Source organism: Beta vulgaris, chromosome 5, assembly GCF_026745355.1.
Source record: "Beta vulgaris subsp. vulgaris cultivar EL10 chromosome 5, EL10.2, whole genome shotgun sequence".
NCBI classification, from domain to species: domain Eukaryota; kingdom Viridiplantae; phylum Streptophyta; class Magnoliopsida; order Caryophyllales; family Amaranthaceae; genus Beta; species Beta vulgaris.
The window spans coordinates 50,917,049-50,938,091 of NC_079206.1; the positions used below are offsets into that span (position 1 = coordinate 50,917,049).

The window sequence follows — 21,043 nt, forward strand, 5'->3', positions numbered from 1 at the left end:
CTGCGAACCTGCGACCCTCCGCGTGTAGCCAACCCCGCCACCCCTCCCCCTTTCCTCTCCCTTTGTATCTTTTTACCCCCTCTCCTTTCCTCTCTCTAAGCTTTTTCGGCACCACCATTGTTGACGACTACCACCACCACACACAACCATCGCTCGAAGAGAGAGATCGTACAACGACCACAACATATACACACGATTCGAGGAGCGAGACATGAGGAAGAGAGAAGCGGCGACGGGGAGAGAGAAGGGGTGGGGGCTTTGGTGGCTGGGGAGGGGCATGGTGGCTGGTGCGGGGTCCGATGGCTGGGGCAGAGTCCAAATCAGTTGGGAAAGGTTGAACCAAAAATTAACTTGATTTACCGGTGTACCAAGTTCCTAGGACCAAAAAATCCATTTAGTAAACAAAGGTAGAATTATTACAGAATAATCCAAAGGTGGGATTATTTTTGGCAGATCGGCAAAGGTGGAATTATTCTTGTCCAATTTATGAGAATCTCATAAAACGTGCCATATGAGTAAGTCAAAAATAGAATATGCAATCACCATTAATAACTTGACGAAATAGACTGGCACAATCTATTGTAGAAATTAATTAGAATCTTCAATCAAAAAAAATTTAGGATATATCGTGACAACATAATAATTCGTATTTACAAAGTTCAGAAAATATGATTTATTAACATTTATAATCATTGAAAAAACTATACTAAAGTCACCGATAAAGAATTATTAAATCGATCAAATTTTTCAGTGACGTTATTGAACCTTTAAAACACGATAACCTTCAATTTTTTTAAAAAAAAAATCTACAAAAAAACCTCAATAATTTACATCACTAACAAAATAGTTTTATATAAAAAAAAACACATGTTTATTCGTATATATAACTACATGAGATTGTTGACGCACCCATCGAATGCATATGCGACTAGTTGTAATTAATCCAGTTATCCAAGCATTACTACATAAAAATTGGGAAATGAAAGCAAAGAAATTACCTAAATTGTGCAAATCGGTATAGCAGAGGAAGGCCAAGCTGTGCGAGTCAGCGACTGCCGGAGTGCAAGTGTGCGTGAGAGGCCGAGAGAGAAAGGAAAGTCTAAAATGCTGGGAGTGAAGATGTTGGATTCAAGCCTCGAACCCGTGTGGCCGTGCCACTCGGGCAAAGCAAAACATTGGATGTCTATCTTTCATTGATACTTGGACATTTCATTTCAAACCAAAAGATCAAATCTAATCATAAAATAGACGGGCATATTACTAAGACCCACTTGTGGCTGAAATGAGTTTCAACGTGACGAACCAAAAATATAAGAATCCATCCCGTATACTACAGTCTACATTCTACAGTCTACACATACAAGAAGTGAACTAGAGTATGAACTGGATTTGAACCCAGGAGTACTGTCATCATCATCATAATAAGCATTATACACCTGTGATTATCTAAATTACTAACGGCCGTTTGGTAGTTGGTTATGAATGGTGGTAATAGGAATGAATTTGTGTGCAAATTTGTAAAAAATACCATTGATCATTCCCATGGTAATGCTAATTTATCCTAAAGTGTCCACTTTTTTTCTTGAATTTTCATTCTCATCCAATACCACCTTGTAGGTGGTAATGAGTGGTAATGAATATTGCTTCCACTTGGAGACAAAAACACAAGTTTAAGGGTGAGATTGATTGCCCATGGAGAAAAAATGACTCCCCATGGAGATTTTAAGGGTGTTTTCCTAATAAAATTACACTTAAAATTCATTTCCATTACCGCAATTTATTAACGACTATCAAATGAGCCGTAGCCCGTAAGTATCATCAAACAAAGCTATGTATATATAAAATTATAATTCATGTTTTAGGCTAGCATCTTTTCAAATGTTTAACATTTCTTTCTCCCTAAAGTTCATACAACAAGGCATTCAACAGAGTCCCTAGTTTAAATTATCCAGGGAATTAAAACTCTCCCGTTCCGTTACAGAACGGCCGTTCTGTAACGGATTTTGGATTTGCCGTTCCGCGAAATCCCGTTACGGAACGCCATAATAAAATTCACATACTTCTCGCCGCGTTGTCCGTTCCGTAACGCGAACTCGCCGCGTTAGAACGCTTTTATCACCGTTACATCCTTTTTTTTCAAACATTGGCCAAATTCTTTCTATGATTTAATTATATAGTTGATGAAACATGTTATTCTATTAGATTTGATTACATTATGTTGTAACAATGCTTCTTAAACTAAAAAAATGCAAATAAAGTTGAAACATAGTTATGTGAATTTTTTTAAAAAAATTCACGCCGCGTCGGCCGCGAAACGTTTATTTGCCCGTTACAAGCCGTTCCCGCGACAACGTGACCGTTCCCGCGAACGCGACCGCGACCGAGTTTTTTTTCCCTGAAATTATCTAAATAAGTATACCAGAGATATGATACAATATTTCCTCAATATGCTGCACAACTGTAGTAAATGCAGGATCAGATTACTGCTGTCTGTAAACTGAACGGTTATACCTTATAGCTAAGAATTAGTCTTAGTTATTGCGGCTGATCAAGAGGTTGTAAAAAGAAGCTGACGATCACACCACAACTAAAGGTGGCCGGCTGGCCGCAATCTCAAATCCTATGACAGAGAGAAAGCATGAGTTAGTTTTTCCAATCTTAAAATTCACCCATCATAAGTTGGCTGTTTCTGTAACAACTTCAGAGACGATTTTAGTATAAATAGCACGAATCGAAATGAAACAAAGAAACATAGGCAATAAACATTCAAGGGAACTTGCTTTGTGAAACAAGGATATATTCAGCAGCAACACAGTGGCAAAATTTGTAAGATTTACTTTTTCATCTTCTTCTGATTATTGTAAGTTTATCACGTTTTATAGCTAACTTGATGCTAATCATATATGTTTATACATCATAAGATTAAACAAAGCCAATGTTCTTACTCTCTGTAGTTGTTTGCTTATGAAGGTTAAGTTATTCAATTACCTTTCAATGGTTGCAAGTCATGGGCCTATGCCTCATGGCCATGTTATAAGCACTTTTGAAAAACATTTGAAAATGTCAACCCATATAAAAAACCACAATGTCAACATGTTGCTACATATGATTAGCAAATAGTGCATTTTGTAGCATACTAAGTATGCCACTATAGTAAAACTAAAAAGTCATGTCCTTATTTTTAATAAGATTTTGGAAAGCTTCTATAAAGTACATTTCTAAAATATTAGATAATTTTAATATTAATTTGGGATTTTGATCCCCTTAATCTATTATTTTTCATTTATCTCAAATACCCTTGTTGAATCCACAGTACTCTAAAACGGGTATGGACTTTTCCATACTTTGATCATTGTGGGTCAAAATAATGGGAAATTCGAACAATTGGATATTTCTCGAGTCTGAGTAACCTATGTTCTAATTTTAATGTCTATGTCTATTAGAGATGGGCTGTTTTACCTTCATTTCTGAGAATAATACACTGTTAATGTAGGTCCCAGCTAATTAAACTGAGAGATATGGCAAACATGCTCTTGAACTATGTCCCTGTCTATGCAATGCTACCAGTAAGTCTTTCACAAATTTACACAAAGCAATCATCCCCTTTGTTTTAGTCACATAATAAAAAGCAGTGCAATAACAAAATTCTTTACTTGTATTATAACAGTTGGGAGTAGTTACCCCAGACAATAACTTTCAGAACCAGGACGACATCAAGAGACAACTCTACAAACTGAAGGAAGCAGAAGTTGATGGAGTCATGGTGGATGTCTGGTGGGGAATAATCGAATCGAAAGGACCTAAGCAGTACGACTGGAAGGCCTATAGAAGCTTATTTCAGGCCATAAAGGATTGCGGCTTGAAAGTTCAAGCAATAATGTCATTCCATCAATGTGGAGGGAATGTAGGAGATGGTGTTTACATTCCACTTCCTCAATGGGTACTTCAAGTTGGAGATGGAAACCCTGACATCTTCTATACTAACAAGAGAGGTACCAGGAATAAGGAGTACCTTACTATTGGTGTCGATAACGAACCTATCATCGGAGGGAGAACTCCCATTCAGGTAACTGTTTTTGGAATATCCGAAATAGGACCTGCAACTATTAATACAGTTTCTTATATTACATAAACAGCATAAGAGAAAGCACTATAGAATGGTAATGTTTAAATGAGTAACCAATTCAGCTTTAATCTACAAAATAGCGTTTTAATGAGTAAAAATAAGATTTGATCAGTTAGTACTCAGTACCAATATAATCGCTAAATACTTTGAGCTCAGTGAAATTCGGGTGAAGTGAACAGGTCTTAATTGTTTATTGTCTTATTCTACGAGTTATTCCTCTGTATTTTTGCATCAAACAAACATCTACACATGCCCAAAGAAAGGGAAAAAAGGCATTAATAATTCATTATAACTTGACAGGTTTACAGCGACTACATGAAGAGTTTTAGGCAGAATATGTCTGATTTTCTAGATGCTGGCTTGATAGTTGACATTGAAGTAGGCCTTGGCCCAGCTGGAGAGCTACGTTATCCTTCGTATCCGCAAAATCAAGGATGGAACTACCCAGGAATAGGAGAGTTTCAGGTGCTGTTAAGATTGCGTTAAATTTGTCGCATAAATTCAGATATGCCACATATGAAGTGGTTGTAGTAATACATGCTTCAATACTTCATTAGTTAATTAAATTTCAAATGGTTGATTTTTGTAGTGCTATGATAAGTATCTCAAAGAAGACTTCAAAAAAGCAGCAACTGATGCTGGCCATCCTGAGTGGGAATTGCCAGAGAATGCAGGACAGTATAACGACAGACCAGAATCAACAGAGTTTTTCAGAAACAATGGGACGTACGTCACTGAACGTGGAAGATTCTTCTTGACATGGTATTCGAACAAGTTACTGATCCATGGTGACCAGATTTTAGAAGAAGCAACTAAAGCTTTCTGTGGCTGCAAAGTTAAGATAGCAGCTAAAGTAAGTAAATGAAGCTCTGTGGCTGCAAAATCAAGGGCTATATAACTTTTATTTTGCAATTAGATAATATCTTATTCTTTTCTCTGATCAACGAGCAGGTTTCTGGAATCCATTGGTGGTACAAAGATGGCAGTCATGCCGGAGAGCTTACTGCAGGATACTACAACTTGAGAGACAGAGATGGTTATCGACCAATAGCAAGAATGCTTTCTCGGCATTATGGGGTTTTAGACTTTACATGTCTTGAGATGAGGGACTATGAACAGCCTGGTTATGCTTCAAGTGCTCCACAAGAGCTTGTGCAACAGGTAAACACTGAAAGCTTGATGTGATTATATAAAAAAGAAAAAGAGTTTCTCTGCAATGTCAAATCAACAGCAAAAATAAGCTGTCATTAAGCAAAACAACATATAGTTCAGCAAAATTAAGCTGAGTACAACACAAATAAGTAAAGTTCAGAAAAAATAAGTTAGATAAAAACAGAGTGAAGTTGTTGACTACAAAACAGATCCTCTATTGAAACATGTAACAGTTCAAACCTTCACAACCATGCCAAATTAGTTATATACTTTTGATGCTACGTATATGTGTATATGACAATATCAATTTGCATTGACACTAGCAATCTTCCTTTCACATATTTTGTGAAAGAACTACACAGAGATATGCTACGATAAAAATAATTTGACGATGTGATATATATTCCATACCTAAAAGAGCAAAATTATATCAGCTGAGATTGGCATGGTGCATGATTAATAGTTCATCATATTTACAGGTGTTAAGTGCAAGCTGGAGAGAAAATATTGAGGTTGCAGGTGAAAATGCACTTCCCAGATATGATCCTAATGCTTATAATCAGATGCTGCTGAATGCTAGACCAAATGGAGTGAATAGAGATGGCCTACCAAAACTGAAGATGTATGGCTTGACATATCTTCGTTTGTCCAATCAGCTCTTGGATGGTTGGAATTTCGGAGTATTCAAGACATTTGTGAAGAAAATGCATGCCGATCAAGTAAGTAATTAGCTTTAAAAAGCACATATCACAATGACATCTTAATTTTTGTAAGAAGAGAAAAGTGAGCCAGACATGCTAATATACCCCCTATTTTTTCTAATAGTTTTAATTACTTTTCTTCAGGAGTACTGTCCAAACCCTGAAAATTATGGAAGGCATGTCATTCCACTAGAGCAGTCAAAGCCAAAGATTTCACTGGAGGATCTTCTAGAAGCAACCAAACCAATGGATCCATTGCCTTTTAACAATGAAACAGATATGAAAGTGTTAGTTTGAGAGACAATGAAGTGAAATCCCAAGGCAGTTGATACACATGCAACTGTAATATCTGACAGTTTAAGGGTGATAAAAATACCCCAGATAGGCTAATAAGGAATCCCTAAAAGCTACTTGCATTGTGGTGGGATCCTCTCTGGGTGTTGTTATTTATTGTTATTGTTGTTTATCTTTAATAAGGAAAACTCCTGTATTTTCAGGAGGTTTGAGATGTGCAATAAAATCTGAAAAGGATATGCATCTGAACAAATTTTCTATTTTCTGTTCTAGTGTATTTGTGTTGGTAAAAGAGCATGACTCTTCACATATCAGACATGCAGAATGCTAGAGTATATGACTAAATACCTCATTAGGGAGAGAATGCATTTTTCAATATGTAGTATGTGCAAGTGTTAACAGAGTAGAAATTCTAATTATGCACAACTATGGAAGCATACATAATTATGGAAATTTACAATGAATTTTTTTGCATATGTTCATCTACTATCACTTACCACAGTCGAAGTATGAGATGGATTAACGATGAGACTTGACCGGAAACCCACCAACAACGCGGAAGGAAGCTCTTTGATGAAGATATTTCTGTACTGAGATGTACACGGAACATGTAGGTAATGAACTTGGTCAACGGCAACCTTCTCGCACAAAAAGTGTGTCCATCTCAATGTGTTTACCTTCTCACACAAATTGTATCTCCGTGATGAACATAACATAATATATCTCATAGATCCTACTGTATATTCAACAACTATGACCCCATATCTAGATGGTAAAACTGTATATATTCAAGAATAATATAAGATATTAATCTTTTGTACTTAAAAAAGGAATATCATAACGGTATATATAACTTGTATGACTATGTATTCGTGTAGATTCTACAGTGGCTACAACAAATTTGTAGCCACTATAGTTTTTGAATCACAAGCATACATATACAACATCAAATCAATACCACCTCCCTATCCCTCACTTTTGTCCTCTTCTCCTCCTCTTCCCTTCTATCCCTTGCTCCCAATTTCCTACTTTTCCTTTTTCTATAAAAGAACTAAGCAAAGGAAATAGAAATTTGTAACTTAATCTACATTGACACAAGTATTTTCCAATGCAAATCATATCAAATCGTAATGTTTTCATTTAAACCAAACACAGCCTAAGAAAAGACTTGAGGAATGAAACAGCTCGCTCCCAACTCATATAAAGCACAGTATCAACCAAATGTGGCATTACAATGTCACTGTCTTCTAATAACGGAGAAAAGAGAACATACAATGTGAATATCAGAAACGCAGAAAATGACAACCAAAAGCAATTTTGTACAGATTACAGTAGTACATGTTTCCGAAAGAACAGCTGCAAACTTTGTACAGCCAGACACCTATCCTCAATACATGCTAATCCCAAAGCAAAAGTAAAGCAAACCATAGCGCTTTTCCGCATTCTCAACAACAAATAAATGGTAGAGCACCTCTGAGTTGAAAATTTGGTGAGATTGAAAAGGAGGCAGAAACTTCTTTTATTTCTGTAAAAGATAAAAGCAGTCATCATCCAAAATTCTGTTCAGTGAAGACCATGCTTATCATATCACCTCAACCAATCGAGTATGCCTGATTAATTTATGAATAATTTGATGTTACTTGTTCTCTAATGTAATAAGTAGTAACTTCATCTTGAAAAATATAAATTCTACCAACAGAAACTAAATCTAATACCTTCGAGGTGTAGCCAGAGTTTCTTAGAAGTGTATTTCACGCCTTTCAGCGAAAAACTTCCCATTGATTGGCTGTCCAGGGAGCAACGCAAGCCAAACCCCAGTGTCAGCCCCAATTTCAACAGATGAATTACCAGCCCAACCTGTCATGGCGGTTTTTACCCAGCCAGGACAAAAACAATTTATGCATATTTTTTCACCCTCTAGTCGATCGGACAGTTTTCTTGCCAAATATCTAGAGTAACAATTAATTGCAAGCTTTGACATCGAGTAGTCGGTGAAATTTTGAGGCCACCCACCGATTGTCCAGCTGCCATCTCTTGTTTGTTGCAGGAAGGTTTTCAGCATACTGTCAATTAATTCCTCTGTAAGCAAGTCATCATTAGATAGTTGTTCTCTTAAGGTAACGTCTTCAATCCTCTGAAAAAGAAGGATATTTTCTTTGGTTGAGCTGAGTTTCCAATAAGAGATAAACTCAAGGAAACATGTTTCCTTTGGTGTACTTAAAAGAACCAAAAAGAAAAGGAAAAAATATGAATTAGAGAGCCAGTCTTAAGCTTACATTTCTTCTGCCGTTTAATCGGCCAAGCCTTGAGGTGACGTTAACAATACGGGCACCAGAAGGAGAAGGCTTCATCAAAGGGATCATTGCTTCAATCAGATTCTTCGTGCCATAATAATTAGTTTTAATAACCTGTTCTGCATATTCAACCGAGTTCTCCGATCCAACATTAAAATTAACACCTGCATTATTTATCTGTTTTGATGTGAATGACAGGCTGCAATTATCAAGAAGCAAAAATCTTTAACGTTGTTTTAACATAAGAAATGTTGCATAAACTTATTAGTGGTTAAAGAAACATTTAACCTTTCACCCTGAGGTCTATTGAGTTATAGCATTTTGGTGAAAATTATTTCCTAGGATAGCCATCTAACAACACGACAACTGAAACAGAAGCTGTATATCCCATCCCCAACTTTAAAAGATCTTCTTTATCGCCAAAAGGGGAAGAAATACAAGAAAGATATTTGTCTAATGCCTTATCACACGTAAACACAGGATAATTAAACTACCACTCATATGCAACAGAAATAAGTTGCCTTACCAAAATGTCCAAGCCACCATGAGTTACTTGGATCCAATCAGCGAACTCCTTAATGGATTGAGGATCAACAATATCCAATTGATGGAACTCCACTAATAGGCCAACCTCCTGTAGAACCTTTACAGCCTCGATACCAACTCCAGCGTCTCTTGAAGTAAGTACAACTGTCATTCCATGACTAGCAAGTTGCCGAATGATCTCAAAGCCAATTCCTCTGTTACCTCCAGTCACTACTGCAATAGTTTCAGAACTCCACCACCTAACAATCCAAAAAGAAGAATTTGTAAGTGTTAAATTCTCAACACACTAATAAAGTGCCAGAAAACCAATTAGCAAAGAACACTCATTCTTTAGCGCTTCATATTTCGAAACAATATATGATGTTTCTTTCAGCTCTTATGGTAGGTAAAGTATTTTCTAAATTAGCCGGTACAAAAGTCGTTCTCTGTATTCTATATGTCCCCGGAGCTTCTGAAAGCGGAGTCTCAACACACGAGACTCATAGCATCAAAAAATTCAGAGACCATGTAAGACACTATATGAAATGCTTTAGAAATCTTGTTTTGGTCAAGGCATCAAATAGTGACAATAAATTAGATATTCATATGAACAACTAATTTTCTTAGACAAAGCAATTAGGCCTTTGGTTTGGACAATGACAATCCAACTTATTCCTCAACTGTGACATTAAGAAATTAAGATAGACAAAATGCTAGAAAATCTGTAAAATTCTTCTTCATTGTTTCCATAACCCCCCACATTAACATTTGCAATCCAGCGCATAATACACGACCGTTTAGGATTTTGCAATAAATCAACCACGTCCTCCCATTGTGCTCACTTATCACAGACGTAGCGAAGTAGGTGCAAGGGGGAATGGAGGGAACTAACGGTAATATCAGAGAATGTCAGATAATAAAGTAGAATTGCAGAGATGAGAGAATAACAGAGTACTGCTGGAAGGTGAGGTGTCAGTCTAACGTGACTGTAAGGAAAGGGTAAGAGCTGTAGTTTAGCTATAAATAGAAGCTAGAATATATGAAAAAGGTATCTAGATATTTGTGAGAGTTTTAGAGTAATTTGAGAGAGATCTTGGCCTCTCGAAAGCCTTGACTTATCTTGCAATCCTTTAGTGTTGAATCAAACATCTACTGATCATATCCATTGTAATACCTTTATTTGTCTTTCCTTTCTGCCATTGTTAACTAAGCTTGTTTGCTAAGAACCAGTTTGTTACAGATTTGAGGTTTCACATTATTCGTGAGCCAACACTATAAATCAAAGGTTCAATCTATTAAATAGCATTATGCAAAAATGATTCATTTATCCCCTAGTAAACATTGAAACAGATAATACTAATATGCAATTTGTTTTGATCAATTAATCAAAAGAGAAAGTATTTGGTATGGCTACGATGATTATTGTTATATAATACAATTGGAATAGTGACTTTCAGATTTATTGTAGTTTTCACATAGAATTACAATTAGTTTGTAGATGTCAACTAGCTTAGTTGGCGAAGTCTTCCGGAATTAGTATACTTAGTACGCAATACCTAGGATTGGATTCCGTCTATATTCGTGCGCTTAATCATACTTCCAAATTAACCACATAAGACATTAAATTTGGTTAGGAGTGAAAAATACCGCTGATTGTTGGAATAGGGAATGGTGTGAAGCAGAGATATTTCTTGGAGCCTACTTTCACGACGCTCCTTGGACCGCTCTTTTGATCCTCTTCCCATATTACTTTGCCTTTCGATTTCCCAGAAAAAAGAGAATATGAGAAAGTGAGAAACAGAAACACATGCTGGGCCGTCAATGGGGGCGTGCAAGACCCACAACATCAGGAATTTAGTCACATCGTCCTAATTCTCATACTTTAGGTACTTTGTTTGTAAAAATTTCGTAATAACATGATAATTCATAAAATTTATATTTATCTTGGAATGTTATGCAAAATAATTTTGAACTGTAGGACTGAAATCACTGTAAGTCTGTAAATTACTACACATATAGAGAACGAAATAAATGCAAATTCATAGAATTCAAGAACAAGTGGTAGCTAGAAATGTAAGAATTGAAGAAAAAAAAAACATATGATAGCAACAATCAACATTGTATAAAAAGATAGCTCAGAAATTTTTCGATAAAAACCCTAGAATAGCAGAATGCAGTAAGCAAAAATCATTTACCTTCTGTATCGTCGATTTTATGATGGCGGTTGTCGGATTAGAGAGAGAAAGAGGAAGAGTGAAAAGGTGTTCGAAGGGGTTTACGACTACATCTACATGTTAATAGAGTAGTGGTCCACTACTCCATACTTGTTGCACACAATGTGATTGTTGACGGAACTACCCTTTCATCATTAGTTGTTGTAGAAAGACGGTCTTACTTGAAAAAAACGATAACAGAAGGTGATTCTTTTAATATCGTCTTGTCATAAGTGAGGTTACTGTCTTACTGATATGAATAAAGAAGGTTACACATAAGATTAAATTAGATTACTCTAAGACTAAACGAGGTTATTGCAAAAAATAGATGTGATTATTTATAAGATTTTAAGATTAGTGTAACAATAGAATGATTTATTCTTTTAAATAACATAGGGTTATTTATGTAAACAAGATGAGATTACTCATATGATTAAATGAGATTACTCGTATGGTTAAATGTGGTTACTCATATGATTAGATAGGGTCGTTGTATGATTCAATGAGGTTACTCTTATGAACGAATGAAATTATTCGTATTAATAAATGAGGGTTACTTGTTTGAACAATTGGGATTATTGATATGAATAAATAAGGTTACTGGTATGAATAAATAAATCTACTCATAAGATTTTACTGGGTTAATCATAGAACTAAAGAAGGTTACTCCAGAAAACTACACAAGGTACGGTTACTCAAGAATAAATGGGGTTACTCATAGAACTAAACAAGGTGTAATACCCCATATTTTCAAGTATTTATTTATTAATTAAAATATTTATTTTCTAAAATAAATATTTTAAGCAAGGGGTATTTTAGCAATTTCACTCGTTTTAAATTATTTTGGCGGAAGATGGCGCTTAAATTGAATTTGTTAAACTTTTGGTTTTAAATCCTAGTCAAAATTATTCAAAAAACCAAAAAAAAAAAAAATTTTTTTAGGCCATTATTTTTGACGGGATTGTGAAGTTAATGGGGGAGTTTTGTTTTCCTAAAACTTCCAAATTTATGATGAAGGTTACAAATCTTGGTTTAATTTCCTAATTTATGGTGAAGGTTAAAAACTCTTTAATTTTGAAAATTAAGTACTACCTATTCTACTCCTATAAATACCCCACACCTTTAGCCATCTTTTCCACACAAAAACTTTGGAGCATCCATACTTCAAGGTTCTTCTTTCTCTTCTTATATATTCTAGTTTTATATTTCTTATTCAAGTTCTAATTCTCTTTGGGTTAAGAAAAGAAAAAGATTTTTCATGTTTCTTACTCAAAAATATTATGCTCATGATAGGTTATTCATGTTTACATTCATGATTAAGTTCATGTGATAAGTTACTTATTATTAGATTTTTATTATTGGTTTGTTAGGAGATCGTTCAAGATTAAGACTAAGTGGAGATACTAGTATACTTTTTGTGCAAGATCAAGGCACGTTATGTAGCTAGATCTTTTAAAATGTGGTTTATATGATAAAGTTGTTTATTGATTTTATTGGTTGGATTGGTTTAGAAATTTGGTTTAAAATGGTTACAATGTTTTATTATTCACTCTTGAAAGTGAAAGGAAGGAATGATTTTATCAATCATTTTATATAGAAGTTTTGTTATCCTTTTTGGAAAATTAAATTATTTTTACAAGGAAAGGTTGATTGGTTTTTATGAACTTTGAATGTTCAAAAAGTTATTTATGAGGAAAGGAGGTTTATTCATGACTTACAAGTCATATTATTATTATTTCCGCTTGATTCATATCAAGAGATTCAAAGTCCACTTGTTGTCAATTATAGTTACCCCTTGATATAGCTCCATGATGGGATGACTACCTTGGGGGGTGTGCACACTTAGCAAAATAGAAGGGGAGATAAGAAGAGGAATTGTTTTCAGGATTATTTTTAATCCAAGTTGTTTGGAAAGAGTTTATTCTTAAAAGGTTATTCTTGAATTACTATTCAAGTGTTTGGAAAGAGTTTGTTCTTAAAATGTTATTCTTGGAATTATTATTAAGTGTTTGAAAATAGTTTATTCTTAAAGAGTTATTCTTGAATTATTGGTGATGGAGTTTTCGAAATGAAAAATTGTTACGAACTAACAAATGTGTTACTTATCTAGTACATTTCGTACTCAGATTTATACTGACACGTATTTTCTTTTTCCTATTTGGCTTTGCCCTGTTTACCTTTTTGGTAAGCAGATTTGCAGGTGAATTTTGGATGTGTATGGGAGCATACTAGGAAGGGGATCTTCACCTATATTAGAGTGTTTCATTTATTTTGAGTATTGAGACAATATTTACTTTTATTTATAAAGAAGTATTATTATTTTTGGTTAAAGTCTTCCGCTGCAAATTATTTTGGTTAGTTAGTAGTTGGTTGCCGAAAGTGTGTTAGTCACGTGGCGGTAATACTCCTAAATTACTCAAATATTATTTATTAAATTATTTATTTAAAAGTGAGTAATTTGGGGTTGTTACAAAGTGGTATCAGTTTTTCAGGTCTTGAAAAGATCAAAGTTGAACATTAAAATTGATGGGTAGACATAAGATGGGCATATAGAGTTTCGCATTTACATTCTAAATTGTTTTTGCTATGTTTAATTATTTTCTTTTTGACAATTTGTATAGACGCATCTTGCTAGTGCCACAAAAAGGTATATACATATTTATATTTATAATTTTATTTGGAAAGATGAAGGGTGTAGATATGTTGGGGTGACAAGCTCTGTCTAGGATTAGGAAGGCTCTCCCCAACGCTGTGGAATCAAGTAAACTTAAAAAAAATTTATATTTTTTTTGAAATAAATATTTTAAGCCAAAGTGGTGCATCTAGTACAAATCTTGAACTATATTTAGTTATCATATATTAGTATTACTCTTATGATATTCTTGTAATATCTCAATTCTTTTTACTTTTATATGATTGTTTTTTGGAATAGAGGAAAAAATTTATGTTATTCCCTATGTATGGGATAAGCAAGGAGGTCATGCTGCATTGGCCAGCAAATAGTGTATTATGTGTATTATATTTCTTTTAATGAGTAATTTTGTTAACAGATGATTAACCATATGAGGGACATGTATTACTCTGAAGAACTTCTTTTGGAAGGAAAAACGGTCCCTGATTTTATAGATGATATTGTTGAGGCCAGTGGTATTAATGCATTTGACTGGGAGCCATGGGTCAGTGAGGAACCCTACCAAATTCTGTTAGCCTTAATTCACCTTCCTCAGACACCCAAATACCAAATCCTCCATGATAAGTACGCTAATGTAGTCCTACCAACTGGGGAGTGGAACAGAGATAATCATGAGTTCCAGGGAGTTTGGTTAGCCACTATTCTTCATTTTGGCACCGAGTTAATGTATATAGAAATAGATGGAGCCCAAAGGGGTGGGATGTCATTGATATTGACCTACCTAGCCCAGTATCCACAATTTCTTCATTTGATAGCATGGGATATGAAGGTTCATCTGAGCCTGATAGCCGAAAATATACCCCTCGAGAATACCCAGGCCAATATGATTATATGGCTATTGACGAGTTGGAGAATGTTATTGAGGCGGGCTACCCAGAGTTTGAAGTCTCCAGTAACCAAAGGAATATATAGTTTTTTTCGGCCATGAAACGGCCTAGTTGTCTTAAGAATATTTTGATACACTCAAATGTTCTAGTAGTTGTTATGAATAAGGCCTCATATTTGGCCGTGATGTACGAAATATGTGATTGCTATATTTTGAACTAGTTATATGACATGGTTATTTATTGAATTGTTTGGTAGATAGACAGTTATTCTCTGAATGTTTATATATGTATATTTACTCAAACACTTTTACTCCTAGCAGAATGGCAGAAAGAAGGAGAAGGAGTATGGGTTCTATGGTTAGAAGGCTAGCAAAGATCACTGAAAACATCACTCAAGTGATAGCTAATCAAGAAACCAAGCAGAGTGAGACTGATAGTTTTGGTGAGGTCTTTAAGAGGGTAGCAGCTGTCAAACCTCCGACTTACCATGGGAAAGAGGACCCAGCTAGCTTAGAAAACTGGATCACAAAATTTGATAAGCTTTTTGATGCCATAGTGTGCCCTGAAAACCTTAGAGTTAATAATGTTGTTTATTATTTGAGAGATGAGGCAGACCTGTGGTGGAAACAAAGAAAGGATGATCTTTTAGAGGATCCGGACTTTGGGTGGGACGAGTTTAAAGAAGCCTTGAGGAGTAAGTTTTATCCTGCGTACTTAAGGAAGCAAAAGGCTATGGAGTTCACCAATCTGAGAATGGGGACTATGTCTGTTAATGAGTATTATAGCAAATTTTTGGAGTTGATGAGGTTCGCACCTGAGATAGTACCATCTGAGACTTTAAAGGCCCAAAGGTTTGAGCAAGGGTTAACCTTAACTCTCCAAAGTAAGCTGAGGAGGAGTAACTTTTGAGACTCTTGATGAATTTATGGTAGAGCTGCTCACTTATATGGGATTAAAGGAAGAGAGATTGAAGGGACTTCCTCTGGGGAAAAGGGAAGTATAACAACAATGGGAACCAACAAATTGGAGATAAGAAGCCTAAGCCCAATGGTGGATTTAACCAAACTGAGAAAGATAATAGGTACCCTAGTCGGAAGCCTAATGGGAACCAAGGGAATGGGAAGAAAGCTGAGAGAACCTTTTTCTGCAAAAGGTGTGATAAGAACCACCCTGGAAAAGATTGTCAAGGCAACTTGGTGACATGCCATTATTGTCAGAAATTGGGGCACCGTGAATATGAGTGCTTTAGAAAGCTGGTGGAGAACCTGCAGTCAAACCTGACCCGAGTAGTAAGGCACCTCAGAATGATCAACAGAAGTTAGCTTCTTCCAATGCTGGTGTTAAACCAGGGATGGGAAATCAGTCTAAAGGCAGAGTTTTTGTCATGAACCGCCGTGAGGCTCAGAATGTTTCTGAGGTAGTAGTTGGAACCTTTTTCATTAATTCCTTGTCTGTCAAAGTGTTATTTGATTCAGGAGCATCTCATTCATTTATTTCTAGCACTTTAGTAGACAAGCTCCAGTTAAGCAGTCCAGTGTCTATTTCTTGAAATTGCATTGCCATCAGGGGAAATGTTTAATTGTACTAGGTTGCATAGTCAAGTACCTTTAGTGATAGTTGGGGTGAACTTTCCATCCGACTTAGTTGAGTTTGATTTGTCAGACCTCGATGTGTTTTGGGGATGGATTGGTTGGGAAGATTCAAGGCTCAAATTGATTGTGAGGCCCAGAAGTGTCCTTAGTCGGTCCAAGAAAGAAAGGGTGACTTATAGGAAGCTTGGGAAGGAGAAGGGAATGAAGATAGTGTCTGCGATGAGAATTCAATCTTATGTGAAGAAGGGGTGTCCGTTATTCTTATGTGGAGTTCAGAGGATTGAAAAGGAAGATGAGAATAGGGAGATCCAGTCGTATCTGAGTTTCCTGATGTGTTTCCTGAAGAGATACCGGTGTGCCACCGTTAGGGATCTTGAGTTCACCGTAGACTTGATGCCAGGAACCGGACCTATTTCAAAGGCTCCGTATAGAATGGCTCCAGCTGAGATGAAAGAGTTAAAAGTTCAGTTGGAGGAGTTATTGGAAAAAGGGTATATAAGACCTAGTTCGTCTCCTTGGGGTGCACCTGTATTGTTCGTGAAAAAGAAGGATGGTAGTTTGAGGTTGTGCATTGATTATCGGGAGTTGAACAATGTGACGATCAAGAATAAGTATCCGCTTCCGAGAATTGATGATTTATTTGACAGTTGAAAGGAGCGGGAATTTTCTCGAAGATAGATTTGAGGTCAGGTTATCACCAATTGAGGATTGCTGAGGGTGATATTCCTAAGACTGCGTTTAGGACGCGGTATGGTCACTATGAGTTTACAGTGATGCCGTTTGGTCTGACCAATGCACCTGCAGTGTTCATGGATTTGATGCATAGGTTTTCAGACCATACTTGGATAAATATTGGTTGTGTTTATAGATGATATTTTGATATATTCAAAGGATAGGAGTTGATGAGCTGCATTTGAGGGAAGTTTTGTCCACCCTAAGAGAGCATAAGTTGTACGCCAAGCTCTCTAAGTGTGAGTTTTGGTTGGATGAGGTTGCATTTTTAGGACATGTTATCTCAAAGGAAGGAGTTTCGGTGGATCCTACTAAGATTCAAGCGGTGCGCGAATGGCCAACACCAAAGACGGTGTCTGATATAAGGAGTTTTCTTGGGTTAGCTGGTTACTATCGAAGATTTGTAAAGGATTTCTCAAAGATATCGAGACCAATGACTAGCCTGATGAAGAAAGAATGTAAGTTTGTTTGGACTCCAGAGTGTGAGGAAGCTTTTTCGGCGTTGAAGGAAAGGTTGACTACAACACCTGTTTTGGCTCTACCTGATGAAAGCCAGCAGTATGATGTTTATAGTGATGCTTCGAAATTTGGGTTAGGGTGTGTATTGATGCAGAACGGAAGGGCATCGCTTATGCTTCCAGGTAGTTAAAACCATATGAGGTGAATTATCCAACCCATGATCTCGAATTAGCTGCAATAGTGTTTGCTTTGAAGATATGGCGACACTACTTGTATGGGGAACGTGTAAGTTGTACACGGATCATAAGAGCTTAAAGTATATTTTCACTCAGAAGGAGTTGAACATGAGGCAGAGGAGGTGGTTGGAGTTGATCAAGGATTATGATCTGAGATCCAGTATCATGAAGGGAAAGCTAATGTTGTTGCTGATGCATTGAGTCGAAAGTCGAGTCATTCAGTTAATGCAATGGTGCTGCCAAGTCAGTTATGTGTCGAGTTTCAGAAAATGTCATTGGAGTACTAGAAGAAGGCGGTGTTGAAGAATTATTGGGTTCTTTGTCGATTCAACCCTCAATCTATGATGAGATTAGGGAGGGTCAATCAAAGGATGAAAAGTTAGAAAAGATTCGAGAGAAGATCCGGGATGGTCAGGGTCGGATTTCCAGATAGCCGATGATGGAAGTATTCGGTTCAAGGGGGTGGTGTATACCAGGTAATAGAGAAGAGTTGAAGCGGAAATTAATGGAAGAAGCTCATAGCTCACCTTATTCAGTACACCCAGGTGGTGATAAGTTGTATAAGGACATGAAGAAAACGTTCTGGTGGCCAAACATGAAGCGAGAGGTAGCAGAGTTCGTGGCTAAGTGTCTCACATGCAAAAGGTCAAGTTTGAGCACAAGAGGCCGCAAGGGAAGGTTCAACCTCTGGATATTCCGAGTTGGAAATGGGATTCTATATCAATGGATTTTGTGTCTGCATTACCAAGAACTAAGGCTGGAAATGATACAATTTGGGTAGTGGTAGATCGTCTAACTAAATCTGCAACTTTCATACCTATGAAGAATACTTGGTCGATGGATCAATTGGCTAAAGCATATGTGAAGTGGGTGGTGAAATATCATGGTGTGCCTAAGGACATTGTTTCGATCGTGATTCACGATTCTTGTCCAACTTTTGGCAGAGTTTGCAGAAGGCTTTGGGTACTAATTTGTTAAGAGTACAACTTTTCATCCGGCTACAGATGGCAAAGAACGAACAATTCAGACTTTAGAAGATATGTTGCGATCTTGTGTTATGGAGTATTAGGGTTCGTGGGAAAATTTCTTGGATTTAATAGAATTTTCCTACAACAACAGTCATCATGCAAGTATTGGTATGGCTCTGTTTGAGGCTTTGTATGGTCGGAAGTGTAGAAGTCCAGTCTGCTGGAATGATATTAGTGAAACGTGGTGCTTGGACCGAGTTCCTCGAAGAGACGGTGAAGCAGGTGAAAGTGATTCAAGAAAAGATCAAAGCAGCTCAAGATCGGCAAAAGAGTTATGCTGATTTGAAGCGAAGGGATGAAGAGTTTCAGGTTGGGAGAAGGTATTGTTGAAAATATCTCCAATGAAAGGGGTGATGCGATTTGCGAAGAAGGGAAAGTTAAGCCAAAGTATATCGGGCCATATGAGGTGTTAAAGAAGATCGGAAAGTGGCATATAAGTTGAATTTGCCAAATGATTTAAGTCGAGTCCATGATGTTTTCCATATATCTCAGTTAAGGAAGTATATTCCGGATGTGTCTCATGTGCTGCAACCTGAGACCATTGAATTAGATGATAGTTTGACTTACGAGGAAAGACCTGTAAGAATCCTTGATAGTAAAGTTAGAAGTACTCGACTAAGGATGTAAGATTAGTCAAAGTATTAAGGTCAAACCATCAGACTGAGGAAGCAACATGGGAAACAGAAGTGGATATGCGCAAGAAATATCCGGCGTTGTTTTCCGAGGTTAGTTGTCGAGTTACGGGGTCGTAACTCCTTTTAAGGGGGTAGAATGCGATAGAGTTTCGCGCTTTTACTATAGTTATTACATTTTAGCATATTTTTGAGTCATTATATGCATTTTAGACATGAGCATTTGAGTTAGAAACTCAATTTTAAATTTTAATCCATTTTTGGAAAGTGATTATGACTTTTTGTCTTGAGTTTCGAGGTCGAAACTTCTTTTAAGGGGGTAGACTGTAATACCCCATATTTTCAAGTATTTATTTATTAATTAAAATATTTATTTTCTAAAATAAATATTTTAAGCAAAGGGTATTTTAGCAATTTCACTCGTTTTAAATTATTTTGGCGGAAGATGGCGCCAAAATTGAATTTGTTAAACTTTTGATTTTAAATCCTAGTCAAAATTATTCAAAAAACCAAAAAAAACAAATTTATTTTTAGGCCATTATTTTTGACGGGATTGTGAAGTAAATGGGGGAGTTTTGTTTTCCTAAACATTCAAATTTATGATGAAGGTTACAAATCTTGGTTTAATCTCCTAATTTATGGTGAAGGTTACAAACTCTTTAATTTTGAAAATTAAGTACTACCTATTCTACTCCTATAAATACCCCACACCTTTAGCCATCTTTTCCACACAAAAACTTTGGAGAATCCATACTTCAAGGTTCTTCTTTCTCTTCTTATCTATTCTAGTTTTATATTTCTTATTCAAGTTCTAATTTCTCTTTGGGTTAAGAAAAGAAAAAGATTTTCATGTTTCTTACTCAAAAATATTATGCTCATGATAGGTTATTCATGTTTACATTCATGATTAAGTTCATGTGATAAGTTACTTATTAGATTTTTATTATTGGTTTGTTAGGAGATCGTTCAAGATTAAGACTAAGTGGAGATACTAGTATACTTTTTGTGCAAGATCAAGGTACGTTATGTAGCTAGATCTTTTAAAATGTGGTTTATATGATAAAGTTGTTTATTGATTTTATTGGTTGGATTGGTTTAGAAATTTGGTTTAAAATGGTTACAATGTTTTATTATTCACTCTTGAAAGTGAAAAGAAGGAATGATTTTATCAATCATTTTATATAGAAGTTTTGTTATCCTTTTTGGAAAATTAAATTATTTTTACAAGGAAAGGTTGATTGGTTTTTATTGAACTTTGAATGTTCAAAAAGTTGTTTATGAGGAAAGGAGGTTTATTCATGACTTACAAGTCATATTATTATTATTTCCGCTTGATTAATATCAAGAGATTCAAAGTCCACTTGTTGGCAATTATAGTTACCCCTTGATATAGCTCCGTGATGGGATGACTAGCTTGGGGGTGTGCACACTTAGCAAAATAGAAGGGAGATAAGAAGAGGAATTGTTTTCAGGATTATTTTTAATCCAAGTTGTTTGGAAAGAGTTTATTCTTAAAAGGTTATTCTTGAATTACTATTCA

The 21,043-nt window shown here is 36.0% G+C and overlaps 2 protein-coding genes across 4 annotated transcripts; one reads left to right on the forward strand and one right to left on the reverse strand.

The window, feature by feature from the left end:
• The first annotated feature begins 2,726 nt into the window (after positions 1-2,726).
• LOC104908344 (beta-amylase) lies at positions 2,727-6,526 on the forward strand. Of its 2 annotated transcripts, none has more exons than XM_010697450.4 (8): positions 2,727-2,826; positions 3,494-3,566; positions 3,668-4,066; positions 4,427-4,591; positions 4,716-4,979; positions 5,078-5,287; positions 5,758-5,997; positions 6,124-6,526. In XM_010697450.4, the coding sequence occupies exons 2-8, from the start codon at positions 3,519-3,521 to the stop codon at positions 6,274-6,276; spliced, it is 1,479 nt and encodes a 492-aa protein (XP_010695752.2). In that variant the 5' UTR covers positions 2,727-2,826; positions 3,494-3,518; the 3' UTR covers positions 6,277-6,526. The 2 variants fall into 2 exon arrangements, with proteins under 2 accessions (XP_010695752.2, XP_048500404.1); XM_048644447.2 differs by having other exon boundaries at positions 2,776-2,860.
• Positions 6,527-7,441: 915 nt separating this feature from the next.
• Positions 7,442-11,469, reverse strand: LOC104908343 (uncharacterized). 2 transcript variants are annotated; one of them, XM_057395155.1, is made up of 5 exons: positions 11,288-11,469; positions 10,740-10,847; positions 9,094-9,352; positions 8,550-8,744; positions 7,442-8,407 (listed from the first exon to the last, which is right to left on the reverse strand). In XM_057395155.1, the coding sequence occupies exons 2-5, from the start codon at positions 10,835-10,837 to the stop codon at positions 8,012-8,014; spliced, it is 948 nt and encodes a 315-aa protein (XP_057251138.1). In that variant the 5' UTR covers positions 10,838-10,847; positions 11,288-11,469; the 3' UTR covers positions 7,442-8,011. The 2 variants fall into 2 exon arrangements, with proteins under 2 accessions (XP_057251138.1, XP_010695750.1); XM_010697448.4 differs by lacking the exon at positions 10,740-10,847.
• Positions 11,470-21,043: the final 9,574 nt, after the last annotated feature.

Bases quoted from the DNA above. Each gene is read 5' to 3' on its own strand.
- LOC104908344 (XM_010697450.4), top strand. From the start codon at position 3,519: ATGGCAAACATGCTCTTGAACTATGTCCCTGTCTATGCAATGCTACCA. The intron at 3,567-3,667 runs GTAAGTCTTTCA...GTATTATAACAG, and splicing joins CTGTCTATGCAATGCTACCA to TTGGGAGTAGTTACCCCAGA. The intron at 4,067-4,426 runs GTAACTGTTTTT...ATAACTTGACAG, and splicing joins GAGGGAGAACTCCCATTCAG to GTTTACAGCGACTACATGAA.
- LOC104908343 (XM_057395155.1), bottom strand. From the start codon at position 10,837: ATGGGAAGAGGATCAAAAGAGCGGTCCAAGGAGCGTCGTGAAAGTAGG. The intron at 9,353-10,739 runs GTATTTTTCACT...TTGGATTGTTAG, and splicing joins CCCTATTCCAACAATCAGCG to GTGGTGGAGTTCTGAAACTA. The intron at 8,408-8,549 runs GTAAGCTTAAGA...CTTCTTTTTCAG, and splicing joins GATTAAACGGCAGAAGAAAT to AGGATTGAAGACGTTACCTT.